The sequence below is a fragment of the Oncorhynchus mykiss genome, chromosome 19, assembly GCF_013265735.2.
Source record: "Oncorhynchus mykiss isolate Arlee chromosome 19, USDA_OmykA_1.1, whole genome shotgun sequence".
Taxonomy (NCBI): domain Eukaryota; kingdom Metazoa; phylum Chordata; class Actinopteri; order Salmoniformes; family Salmonidae; genus Oncorhynchus; species Oncorhynchus mykiss.
In genome coordinates, this window is record NC_048583.1 from 42,431,967 (window position 1) to 42,444,436 (window position 12,470).

At 41.4% G+C, this 12,470-nt stretch overlaps 1 protein-coding gene across 3 annotated transcripts; it reads right to left on the bottom strand.

Moving 5' to 3' along the window:
• Window positions 1–17: 17 nt before the first annotated feature.
• On the bottom strand, window positions 18–12,292 carry LOC110497902 (aldehyde dehydrogenase 6 family, member A1). Of its 3 annotated transcripts, none has more exons than XM_021574356.2 (12): window positions 12,119–12,289; window positions 11,387–11,431; window positions 11,172–11,246; window positions 8,828–8,989; window positions 5,733–5,811; window positions 5,178–5,480; window positions 4,854–4,975; window positions 3,916–4,105; window positions 3,259–3,440; window positions 2,979–3,158; window positions 986–1,084; window positions 18–686 (listed from the first exon to the last, which is right to left on the bottom strand). In XM_021574356.2, exons 1-12 carry the CDS (start codon window positions 12,155–12,157, stop codon window positions 582–584), a joined length of 1,581 nt encoding a protein of 526 aa, XP_021430031.1. In that variant the 5' UTR covers window positions 12,158–12,289; the 3' UTR covers window positions 18–581. The 3 variants fall into 3 exon arrangements, with proteins under 3 accessions (XP_021430031.1, XP_021430032.1, XP_036810757.1); XM_021574357.2 differs by having other exon boundaries at window positions 11,387–11,428; window positions 12,119–12,288; XM_036954862.1 differs by lacking the exons at window positions 11,172–11,246; window positions 11,387–11,431 and having other exon boundaries at window positions 12,119–12,292.
• Window positions 12,293–12,470: the final 178 nt, after the last annotated feature.

Consider the following 12,470-nt stretch of genomic DNA (forward strand, 5'->3'; position numbering starts at 1 on the left):
AGATGGACGATAAAGGGTTCAATTTAAACCGATGGCTTTTTATTCAAATGCAACCTGTTCAGGTCTAAATTAAATACATGAATAACTGCACCACAGCAAGTGTGCATAAAACGCATCTCAAACATTCAGATGCACTGAATGTACGATTAATAGTGGCACCACATTTGGCAGCTACACATTCATCAACATCATAATGCTGGTGAGGCAGTATATTTTGAACACAGATGTTGCATACAAAGAAAAGATATGTGAGTACTTTACACTATTTTAACTGCTCCACAGTTATTTGCATTGTTTCCAAAATCGTAACATAGATACACAGACACATAATTAGTAGAAACATTCATATAACAAAGGAACTGTCATTCAATGATGAAGCCAAACTATTGATCCACAGTGAGTGAATGAATCTTGAGATATCATTGAAAAAATATATCACATCTTGGGTACAAATTCTACATTAAGACTTGTAAAATGACTATGGGTAATTATCAACTCATGGCGACAGGACAGCACAGTAGTTTTAAAATGTTGCTTCACAAAAGACATGGGGAAGTGGGAACGTTCTTTCTCCAGACCCTTTAGCGTCCCATGGTTGGCATGGAAACTGCAGGGGTTTTCATGGTTGAGTCTTCGGCCTTCCATTGTGAAGTAACAGTTTTGATCTGTGTGTAAAACTGGATGCCCTTTAGAAAGCAGAGAAGACATCTATAATAGGATGCTCTGTAACTATGGCATCATGACCGTATTACATAACACGAAATGAAGCTGAAAATCTGGACTCAAGACAATTGGCTTTGATCAGCCATCACTAGTTAAGAGGACTGAGTGTTTTACATCGTCAGTCAGCCACATAAACTCACTGTGTAGAGGCCCCAACCTTCATGTGGACTTTACCCAGCAGTACAACCCCATATTAGGACCAGTCATACTAACTGCAGTATGTCTTCAAACACCTTGTTACCTTATGTCAACTGATACTCACTTGTTTGCCGTAGAAGTTGGTGTCTCCTCTGAAGGAGCCTCTTGAGCCAGTGAAGGAGAACATGGGCAGAGGAACAGGGATGGGAACGTTCACCCCAATCTACAAAACACAAACTTCCATTACCGCATTGGAAACAAAAACCCCTTCAGAGCAACTGAATGAGTAATTCTGGGAGAAGAAGGTGTACTAAATGCTAGTTCGAAGAACAAACAATGCATGAAAAATGAGTCACAACAAACCGAAAACCATTGCTTGTGTTCACAGTGTTGAAAGCATTGCATGCAAGAGGGACAGGAGAACTAAACAAAACATTTTGTTTTTGAGGCCACTTTTGTTTGTTTTTAAGTCCACTGGAAACTCATGGTTGGTTGAGAATGTTTGAAAATGCAGGAGTAATTTTGGACACGGGAGTCAAGCCTTTTGGCTGAGGGATGGAAAAAACAGCAAACACAGAGCATAGCGGAGGCACGCAGACAAGGTAAAGTATTCACACCCTCTTGACTTTATCCACATTTTGTTGTGTTACAGCCTGAATTTAAAATGGAATAAACTGAGATATGTGTTACTGGCCTACACACAATACCCCATAATGTCAAATAAGAAAGAAACCACTCAGGGATTTCACCATGAGGCCAATGGTGACTTTAAAACAGTTACAGAGTTTAATGGCTGTGATGGGAGAAAACCAAGGATGGATCAACAACAAAGTAGTTACTCCACAATACTAACCTAAATGACAGAGTAAAAAGAATGAAGCCTGTACAGAACAAAATATTCCAAAACATGCTGTTTACAATGAGGCACTAGAGTAATACTGCAAAAGAAATGTGGCAAAGAAATTTACTTTATAAGTCGTCATTGTAAATAAGAATTTGTTCTTTAACTGACTTGCCAAGTTTAAAAAAGGGTTAAATAAAAAATGGAATAAATGTATGTCCTGAATACAAAACGTTATGTTAGGGGCAAATCCAACACGTCACTGAGTACCACTCTTCCTATTTTCAAGCATGGTGGTGGCTGCATCATGTTATGGGTATGCTTGTCATCGGCAAGGACTAGGGAGTTTTTTTAGGACACAAATACATGGAACAGAGCATAGCACAGGCAAAAACCTAGAGGAAAACCTGGTTCAGTCTGCTTTCCAACAGACACTGGGAGACAAATGCACCTTTCAGCAGGACAATAACCTAAGACACAAGGTCAAATACACACTGGAGTTGCTTACTAAGATGACATTGAATGTTACAGTTTTGACCTAAATTGGCTTGAAAATCTATGGCAAGACTTGAAAATGGCTGTCTATCAACGATCAACCAACTTGACAGAGCTTGAAGAATTTTTTAATAATGTGCAAAGATTGTGCAATCCAGGTGTGCAAAGCTCTTAGAGACTTACCCAGAATTGCTGCCAAAGGTGATTCAAGTATTGACTCGGGGGTGTAAATACTTATGTAAATGAGATATTTCTGTATTTAATTTAATACATTTGCAAACATTTCTAAAAACATATTTTCACATTGTCAATATGGGGTATTGTTTGTAAACAGGTGAATTTTAAAAACATTTTGAATTCAGGCTGTAACAACAACATTTGGAATAAGTCAATGAGTATGAAAACTTCCTGAAGGCATTGTAAGCCTGAAACATTTAACAGGTCCAAAGGAATCCCTTTTGCAGTTAATTTAAGATTTCCCCTTCTGTAATCCTACTAGGAAAATGTATTTCTATGCCCCCCTGTTTTGATAAAAAAAAAGGCACATATTTGCTATTTGAAGTCCACATGGGTGGTGAAGGGAAGAGGGGGGCAGAAGTGTTCAGTTTAGAGCAGAAGCAAATAAGGCTATACTTGCCATGGAAAATAATGGTTGTTGAGTGCATGTTTTAGAATAAAGGTGCAATGTCCTCCTTGTTTAAGGTATAGACCCAGTAGAGGGTATGAATGCCTCCATTCTCCCAGGAAATAGTGACACACACATTGGTCCACAGACACTCACCTGGCCTACATCCACCTTGTGAGTGTATTTGCGTGCTGTGGCTCCGTTGGTGGTGAAGATAGCTGTGCCATTGCCATAAGGGTTATTGTTAACAAGGCTGATGGCGTCATCCAAGGATTCAGCCTCCAGTACAACCAGGACAGGCCCAAAGATCTCCTCAGTATAGCACTTCATCTGGGGCTAGGAGACAAAAAGGAAATTACATAATTTCAGAAAATAAGATCAGCATACTTTTGGGCAGTACAACTAGAATATTTGTCACCTGCATGAACACACTTACTGTGACATTGCAAATGATGGTGGGCCCCACAAAGTTGCCATTCTCATAGCCCTGGACTTTGACATTCCTGCCGTCGAGCAGCAGCTGAGCTCCCTCGTCCACCCCACTCTGAATCAGGCTGTTGACCCTTTCCTTGGCTTGAGGGGAGATCAGGGGCCCCACGTCCACACCTGCCTGGTCCCCTGAGAGGGTTCCCGAAAAACAACCTGCATTGAGAATTCTCCCTCACAGCCACACATGTACACACAAATACCCCTTCACCCGCAGACACACACAACTCAAAAGCCCAGCCATGGCGAGGGGCCCCCAAAGGCACTCCCTCTAAAATGGCTGTTTAGGTGTTTCCTGTGCAGCCACACAAATTAGAGTGTTTATGACTGCAAATAAGGGGAATCATTCATTCTTCTCCTCCCCATCAACTTCCCTTCTCAAAGACTTGATGCTCTGAGCTACTCTTAAGCTTCGGCCGTAAATGTTGCCGCAAATTTGCAGCATGAGTGACTCAACAAGCCCTCTCTCCCAGTTCAGCCCCATCTGAAGTTATGGTAGAGCGAGAGGTGTGGTTAGGGCTCGTGGGTGGCCTCAAGAGAGTGAGCAAGAGGGCTCCTTAGGAATGGATAGGGCGGGAGGTGCGGGCCGGGTGAGAGGTTGGGATACCTGCATTAACTCGCAGAGCTTTTGCACGATCCACCAGTTCAGGCAGCCAGCTGCGGGCCTCGCCCACCAGGATGGCCGTGGAGAGGGCCATGCAGCGCTGCCCTGCTGCACCGAAAGCTGCACCCACCAGCTGGTTCAGAGTGGTCTCCTTATTTGCATCAGGCATTACCACACCATGGTTCTTTGCTCCCTACAGCAGAGCATAAGGGTGGGAATCGTTTAGCCTTCTGTCCCTTGATCCGAATACCCATGGTCTGAATATCAAGGAAAAGTGATCCAATTCCCATTACGTCTCGATCAAACCGACAACTTCATTGCGTTTTGGTACACCAAAGTACATTCATTTCCAATGGAACGCTGCATTGCAGAGGCAGTTGCAGTGAGTTCTGTGTGGTGCATATGTTGGATATATCCAACGTATGCATCAAATTGTATGCATAGATTTGACAGAAATAGTAGCAAAAGGTGGATGTTTTTTTGTTGCACACATATCCAGTTTAAATGATTACATCATGGAAAAAGTTTGACTGCAAAATGTATTATGCAGCATTGATGCAACGACGCTGTCGGTCTGATCGAGGCTTCACACCATGCCTTCAATGTGGTTGCATGCAAATTAGATCAGAGAGGGTCTCAAAAGTTTATCCTCTTAAAGAACTTTAGTGAACAAACAATAAAAGTACAATATTGTAAGTGCTTTATATTACGTCAATGCACTTCATTTGTAGATCATTATTGTGGGTATGTGACAAATAAGATAAATTACACATTTCTACTCAATATTTTCCACAAAGTGTCTGGGCTCTCTGGATCTGAATCGCTGTTTCATCTGTACAGCTAATCAGCCAAGGTAGAAAAGAGAAACAAAGAGGATAACGTTTAACAATAGTTTTTAAGCCAACACCGCCACCCTCTGTTCATTAATAGCACAAACTCACCATGTTGGACTGTACTCTCTTGCCATTTTTAGATCCCCTCTCATAGATGTACTCTCCGGCTTGGTTAGAGCCCACAAAGCTGATAGCCTTGATGGCCGGATGATCACAGATGAAGTTGACAGCTGGGAAAGGGGGCAGGGATTCATTTTGCATCGAGCACTGACAGGCCATTCATAATCTCTCCATTATCTCATCACACTGTAAATGAATGTGAATCATAGCATAGAGACACAATGATAATTCAATGATTCACATCACAGCACCAATGTCTCCAGATATAGCTTAGAGATCAGCAGGTGATGGGACATTTAGCTTTTATCTTACCGTCGTGCTGGCCATGGATGATGTTCAGGGTCCCGTCTGGCATCCCAGCATCCTGCAGCATCTTGGCCAACAGCATGGTGCAGGCTGGCACCCGCTCTGAGGGCTTCAGCAGGTAGGTGTTGCCACACACCATGCCCATGGGGAACATCCACAGAGGGATCATGGCGGGGAAGTTGAAGGGGGCGATGCCGGCACACACCCCGATGGGCAGGCGGTAGGTGTAGGTGTCCATGTCTTTTGTGATGGAGGGCAGAGTCTCCCCCAGCATCAGGGAGGTGATGCTGCATGTGTGCTCCACCACCTCTGGAGAGGAGACAGTAGGTGTCATTCAGGTACAGAAAACACTGTGTCAGTCACAGAATGTGTGTGACTATCCCTCATATGGAGACTGAGTCACATAAGTGACAGACCAAAGGGCTTTTTATACTAGTGACCTAGACGCTGAAATAATGCTCTGATTAACCATTTTCTTGGCTGCAACAAGTATTAACAGAGGCTAATAAAACATCTCTCTAAATATTGCCCTTTGGAAAAGCCAGTGCACGTGAGACTTACGCAATCCTCTGAACACATCCCCCTCTGCATCTGCCAGGGTCTTGCCCTGCTCCAGAGTAATGCTCCTGGCAAGCTCTTTCTGGAACACAAGACACACACACACCATGAGCCAACACACATTTCAAATCTGTTCAATTTAAATTGAGTAAATCAAGCTAAGCAACAGCTGCTGTAAATAAATAGTATTTTGTATTTATTTGCATTTGTATTTATTATGGATCACCATCCCCTACTCTTCCTGGGGTCCAGCAAAATTAAGGCAGTTATACAATTTTAAAAACATGACAATACATTCATAACAGATTTCACAATACACTAAGTGTGTGGCCTCAGTCCCCTACTCCACTACCACATATCAACAACACAAAATCCATGTGAATGTATATGTGTATATGTATGTATGTTATCATGTGTGTGTATGCATGTGTCTGCGCCTATGTTTGTGTTGCTTAACAGTCCTCACTGTTAAATAAAGTGTAGTTTTATCTGTTATTTAAATCTGACAGACTTTTCCTGTGAAGAGATCTCTGGTGGCATGTCTTGTGGGGTATGCATGGGTGTCTGAGCTGTGTGCTAGTCATTTAAAACAGACAGCTCTGTGCTTTCAACCTGTCACAAATAGAAGTAGTGATGAAGTCAATCTCTCCTCCACTTTGAGCCAGGAGAGATTGACATGCATATTATTAATGTTTGCTCTCTGTGTACATCCAAGGGCCAGCCGTGCTGCCTTGTTTTGTGCCAATTGCAATTTTGTGGGACGACTGTTCTACTGTTCTGGGCTACTGTTCACAGGAAGAGCAGCGCTTTATTATGGACGGACTTCTCCCCATCTTAGCTACTTTTTTTGTTGTTGTTCTTTTCACCCCTTTTTCTCCCCAATTGGTAGTTACAGTCTTGTCCCATCGCTGGACCCGGGAGAGGCCATGCATCCTCCGAAACACAACCCTGCCAATCCGCACGGCTTCTTCACACACTACTTAACCCGGAAGCCAGCCACACCAATGTTTTAGAGAAAACACAGTACAGCTGGCAACTGAAGTAAGCGTGCATGCGCCCGGCCGTCACAGGGAGTCAATGGAGCGCGATGGGACAAGGACATCCAAGCCGGCCAAACCTTCCCCAAACGATGCTGGGCCAATTGTGCGCCGCCTCATGGGTCTCCCGGTCGCGGCAAGCTGTGACACAGCCCGGGATCGAACCCGGATCTGTACTGACGCCTCTAGCACCGCTGCGCCACTCGGGAGGCCCCTTATCAATATGTTTTGACTACTTTTGACAACTTGCTCAAATTCCACATGATTTATTACAATATTTAGTTGATGTTTAGGGTTTAGTGAATGATTTGCTCAATTTCCACATTATTTATTACATGATTTAGTTAAGGTTTAGGGTTTAGTGAATGATTTGTCCCAAATATAATGCTTTTAGTTTTTGAAATATTTAGGACTAACTTATTCCTTGCCACCCATTCTGAAACTAACTGCAGCTCTTTGTTAAGTGTTGCAGTCATTTCAGTCGCTGTAGTAGATGACGTGTATAGTGTTGAGTCATCCTTATATATAGATATGTCACTGGCTTTACTTAAAGCCAGTAACATAGAATTTGTAAAGATTTTTAAAAAGTTAAGGGCCTAGACAGCTGCCCTGGGGAATTCCTGATTCTACCTGGATTATGTTGGAGAAGCTTCCATTAAAGAACACCCTCTGTGTTCTGTTAGACTGGTAACTCTTTATCCACAATATAGCAGGGGGTGTAAAGCCATAACACATAAGTTTTTCCAGCAGCAGACTATGGTCGATAATGTCAAAAGCCACACTGAAGTCTAACAAAACAGGCCCCAATCTTTTTATTATCAATTTCTCTCAGCCTATCATCAGTCATTTGTGTAAGTGCTGTGCTTGTTGAATGTCCTTCCCTATAAGTATGCTGAAAGTCTGTTGTCAATTTGTTTACTGTAAAATAGCATTGTATCTGGTCAAACACTATTTTTTCCTAAACTTTACTAAGGGTTGGTAACCGACTGATTGGGCACACACTTTCTATCAGGCTTAAATTGAAGATAGCAAATAGGAGTGGCAATATCGTACACTATTATCCTCAGTAATTTTCCATCCAAGTTGTCAGACCCCGGTGGCTTGTCATTGTTGATAGACAACAATCATTTTTTCACCTTTTCCATTAAACATTACATTAAGGAATTCAAAATAACAATGCCTTTCTTTCATAATTTGGTCAGATATACTTGGATGTGTAGTGTCAGCGTTTGTTGCTGGCATGTCATCCCTAAGTTTGCTAATCTTGCCAATGAAAAAAATCATTAAAGTAGTTGGCAATATCAGTTGGTTTTGTGATGAATGAGTCATCTGATTCAATGAATGATGGAGCTGAGTTTGCCTTTATTTCCCAAAATGTCATTTAAGGTGCTCCAAAGCTTTTTACTATCATTGTTTATGTAATTTATCTTTGTTTCATAGTGTAGGTTTTTCTTATTTTTATTCAGTTTAGTCACATGATTGCTCAATTTGCAGTACGTTTGCCAATCGGTTGTGCAGCCAGACGTATTTGCCATTCCTTTTGCCTCATCTCTCTCAACCATACAATTTCTCAATTCCTCATCAATCCATGGGGATTTAACCGTTTTTACAGCCATTTTCTTAATTAATGGGTGCATGTGTCATGCTTATTAGTAACTGGGATAAGCAATTTCATAAATGTATCACGTTCAACGTCTGTTTGCTCCTCATTACACACCACAGACCAACAAATATTATTTACAACATAGGAATAGTATGGAGGCATTGTGGTGTTTCTTCTTTCTTATCACCTAAGGAACTAGTATCTATCATGCCTAAAAGTGTGCCATTGAGAGTAGGGTTCATATTAATCAAATCCATGCTGAATTTGTATGGTACAAAATATTAAAATGATATGGCATACAGAGGCGGTCTTTGAACCCCAAAACATGACAGAAAAAAAATGTGCAACCAAAAGTGCATGATGTTAAACGTGTAACGGAGAATTATGAGATTTGACCTTTGCTTCTAGCGGTATTGTACCATATGTACAACAAATTCTTGTCCCTGCTACAGACTTACAATGTTGTCCTTGATAAGCTGCTGATAGCGCAGAAAGATCTGTTGGCGTGCCAAGATGGAAGTTTCAGACCAGGAGTGGTAGGACTGTGAGCAGGAGTCCACAGCAGCCAGCATCTCTTCCTGTGTAGCCTTGGGGACGCGGGCTATCACCTCGTTGGTGGCCTGTAACAGTTAGAGGGAAGAACACATTAGTGGGTGAACTGTAACCTGATTATAAAAAAAACATATTTGATTGGTATGAAGTGTGCTCAGCTTGAGCAGATAACTTCAACACATTATGATCTGACACACACTGACAAAACCATCAGATCGGGCCATTTCATCAAAAATATTGCAATGTCTTTGACTCTTGAGAGAGCATTAATCTCATTCTAAATCCCGATGATAAGAGTAAACTGAAAGCAAAGGAAGGCCGAAGGAGCAAAGTGCCAGCTAACTGACCTTTGAACATTCATGCAAAAGCATTCTTGAGAATTATAACAACTTGAGATAGATCTCAAGAAAACAGCACACCAATTTATTGCACACCTACAGTACCAGTCAAAAGTTGATACACCTACTCATTCAAGGGTTTTTCTTTATTTTTACTATTTTCTACATTGTAGAATAACACATACGGAATCATGTAGTAATCAAGAAAGGTTTTTATTTGAGACTACAAAGTAGCCACCCGTTGCCTTGATGACAGCTTTGCAGACGCTTGGCATTCTCTCAACCAGCTTCATGTGGTAGTCACCTGGAATGCATTTCAGTTAACAGGTGTGCCTTGTAAAAAGTTAATTTGAGTAATTTCTTAATGCGTTTGAGCCAATCAGTTATATTGTGACAAGGTAGGGGTGGTATACAGAAGATAGCCCTATTTGGTAAAAGACCAAGTCCACATTATGGCAAGTACAGCTCAAATAAGCAAAGAGAAGTTACACTCCATCATTACTTTAAGACATGAAGGTCAATCAATCCGGATAATTTCAAGAACCTTTAAAGTTTCTTCAAGTGCAGTCGCAAAAACCAGCAAAGCGCTATGATGAAACTGGCTCACAGTACAGGAAAGGAAGACCCAAAGTTACCTCTGCTGCTGAGGATAAGTTCATTAGAGTTAACTGCACCGCAGATTGCAGCCCAAATAAATAATTCACAGAGTTGAAGTAACAGACACATCTCAACATCAACTATTAAGAGACTGCATGAATCAGGCATTCATGGTCGAATTGCTGCAAAGAAACCACTCCTAAAGGACACCAATAATAAGAAGAGACTTGCTTGGGCCAAGAAACACGAGCAATGGACATTAGACCGGTGGAAATTTGTCCTTTGGTCTGATGAGTTCAAATGTGAGATTTTTGGTTCCAACCGCTGTGTCTTTGTGAGATGCAGAGTAGGTGAATGGATGATCTCTGCATGTGTGGTTCCCACCTCGAAGCATGGAGGAGGAGGTATGATGGTGTGGGGGTGCTTTGCTGGTGACACTGTCTGTGATTGATTTAAAATTCAAGGTACACTTAATCAGCATGGCTCCTACAGCATTCTGTAGCAATACGCCATCCCATCTGCTTTGCGCTTAGTGGGACTATCATTTGTTTTTCAACAGGACAATGACCCAACACACCTCCAGGCTGTGTAAGGGCTATCTGACCAAGAAGGAGAGTAATGGAGTGCTGCATTAGATGACCTGGCCTCCACAATCACCCAACCTCAACCCAATTGAGGTGGTTTGGGATGAGTTGGACTGCAGAGTGAAGGAAAAGCAGCCAACAAGTGTTCAGCATGTGTGAACGTCTTCAAGACTGTTGGAAAAGCCTTCCTCATGAAGCTGGTTGAGAGAATGCCAAGAGTGTGCAAAGCTGTCATCAAGACAAAGGGTGGCTACTTTGAAGAATATAAAATATAAAATATTGTTTTATTTGTTTAACACTTTTTTGGTTACTACATGATTCCATATGTGTTATTTCATAGTTTTGATGTCTTCACTATTATTCTACAATGTACATATAGTAAAATTGTAAAAATAAAGAAAGACCCATGAAGGTGTGTCCTTTTGACTGGTACTGTATATGTATACTCATAAAAGTCTCATAAAAGTCTAGCTCTTTTTCTTTTACATAATAGTAATGGACCTATAACCTTTGCATTGCTGAAAACTTGGACAATTTTGTGCAGGAACTGGATAAACTGGTCAAAACTCAGGTAACTGATTAACCAGCTAAGTTGACCTTAATGTAGCAGTGCATGCCCATCCAAGGTGTTGTTTGTGCATTATTCTGTGCATCAACTAATCAAATTCAATGGGTAACACAATTTAATTTAGGTAAACTATATTTGAGCTCTTTAAGGCCTAGTTACTTACCGGATTGTGAATATCTAACCATTCTGAAGACTTGGATTCAACGAACTTCCCATTAATAAACAACTTTGTGGTGGGCTGCGGGGAGACATTTTTAACATGTTCAATTTCTATCAGAAATACAGATCTGTGTGACAGTTAATTCTCTAGTGGTAATCTGTTTGTAGTCATATACAGCCACCATAATTAAAGTCTATTATTAAACTGTTATTACTAACCACTGAGGAGGAGTAACACATGTGCCTGACCTGAAGAGGTACCTGCTGAGAGGAAGCAAGTGGTTAGCTGTAAAGAATAATTAATCCACGAGTTCATGCATTTATTGTGAATAGTATCATATCAAATGTCAGCTATATAGCATTAGAAGCAAAGGCCTACTACCTACTTCCAGGCCTTCTGTTAGGACGGAAGATTAATGTACAACTATGGCAATCCCAAATATCATTGAAGTGCAACTGGGCCATGAAGGTGTACCTGGGGATCAATTTTACAGTGATTGTTGGAGGGATTACTAAAAGCCCAAAATGTATCAATTAAACAATGTAGCTGGAGAGCACACATGGGAGTCATAGAGCTGCACAAAGCTTGACAGGCAGCTGCATATGATAAGCACATACTTTTTCCCCATACAAAGAGCAGGAGTCTAAGGAGGAATTGTTCCTTAAATTTAGTGACCCGGAGAATAGTTGAGAACAAGACAAGAGCCAAGCCATATGGCATCTTTCACTTTGTAAACAATGTGAAACATTTTGAACACAGGAGGTTGGTGGCACTTTCATTGGGTAGGTCGGGGTTGTGTTAATGGCTGGAACAGTATCAAATACATCAAACACATGGTTTCCATTGGCCATTATTGTGAGCTGTCCTCCCCTCAGCAGCCTCCTGTGCTTTCGAAAGCTGTTAGTGTCTTCATTAACTCTTGGGTAAAGAATTATAACATGAGTTCTTACCCCTTTCTTCAACAGTGACCTCATTACAGTCGTTGCCATGATGAAAATGTGTTTATTGCTTGATTTATCCCAAAAGAATGTCCCAAACCCTCTTGCAGGACCGTGGCCAGGAGACGCACTTCAAACCTACTCCCTCACCTACATGGATTTAAAAGAAGGAAGGGTCTAGAAATATCTGGTCAGTTATTGGCCTAGAATAAGACCGCTCACAAAAACATACATCTTATTGGCTGAAACTACAACAATATTAGCCAATCTCTATGTACAATTAAAGATAAACAGCCTTTATTAGAAAAAAACGATCTCAACGCAAGTATTTCATTGGATACAATGCGGATCAGTCTTTTTGACA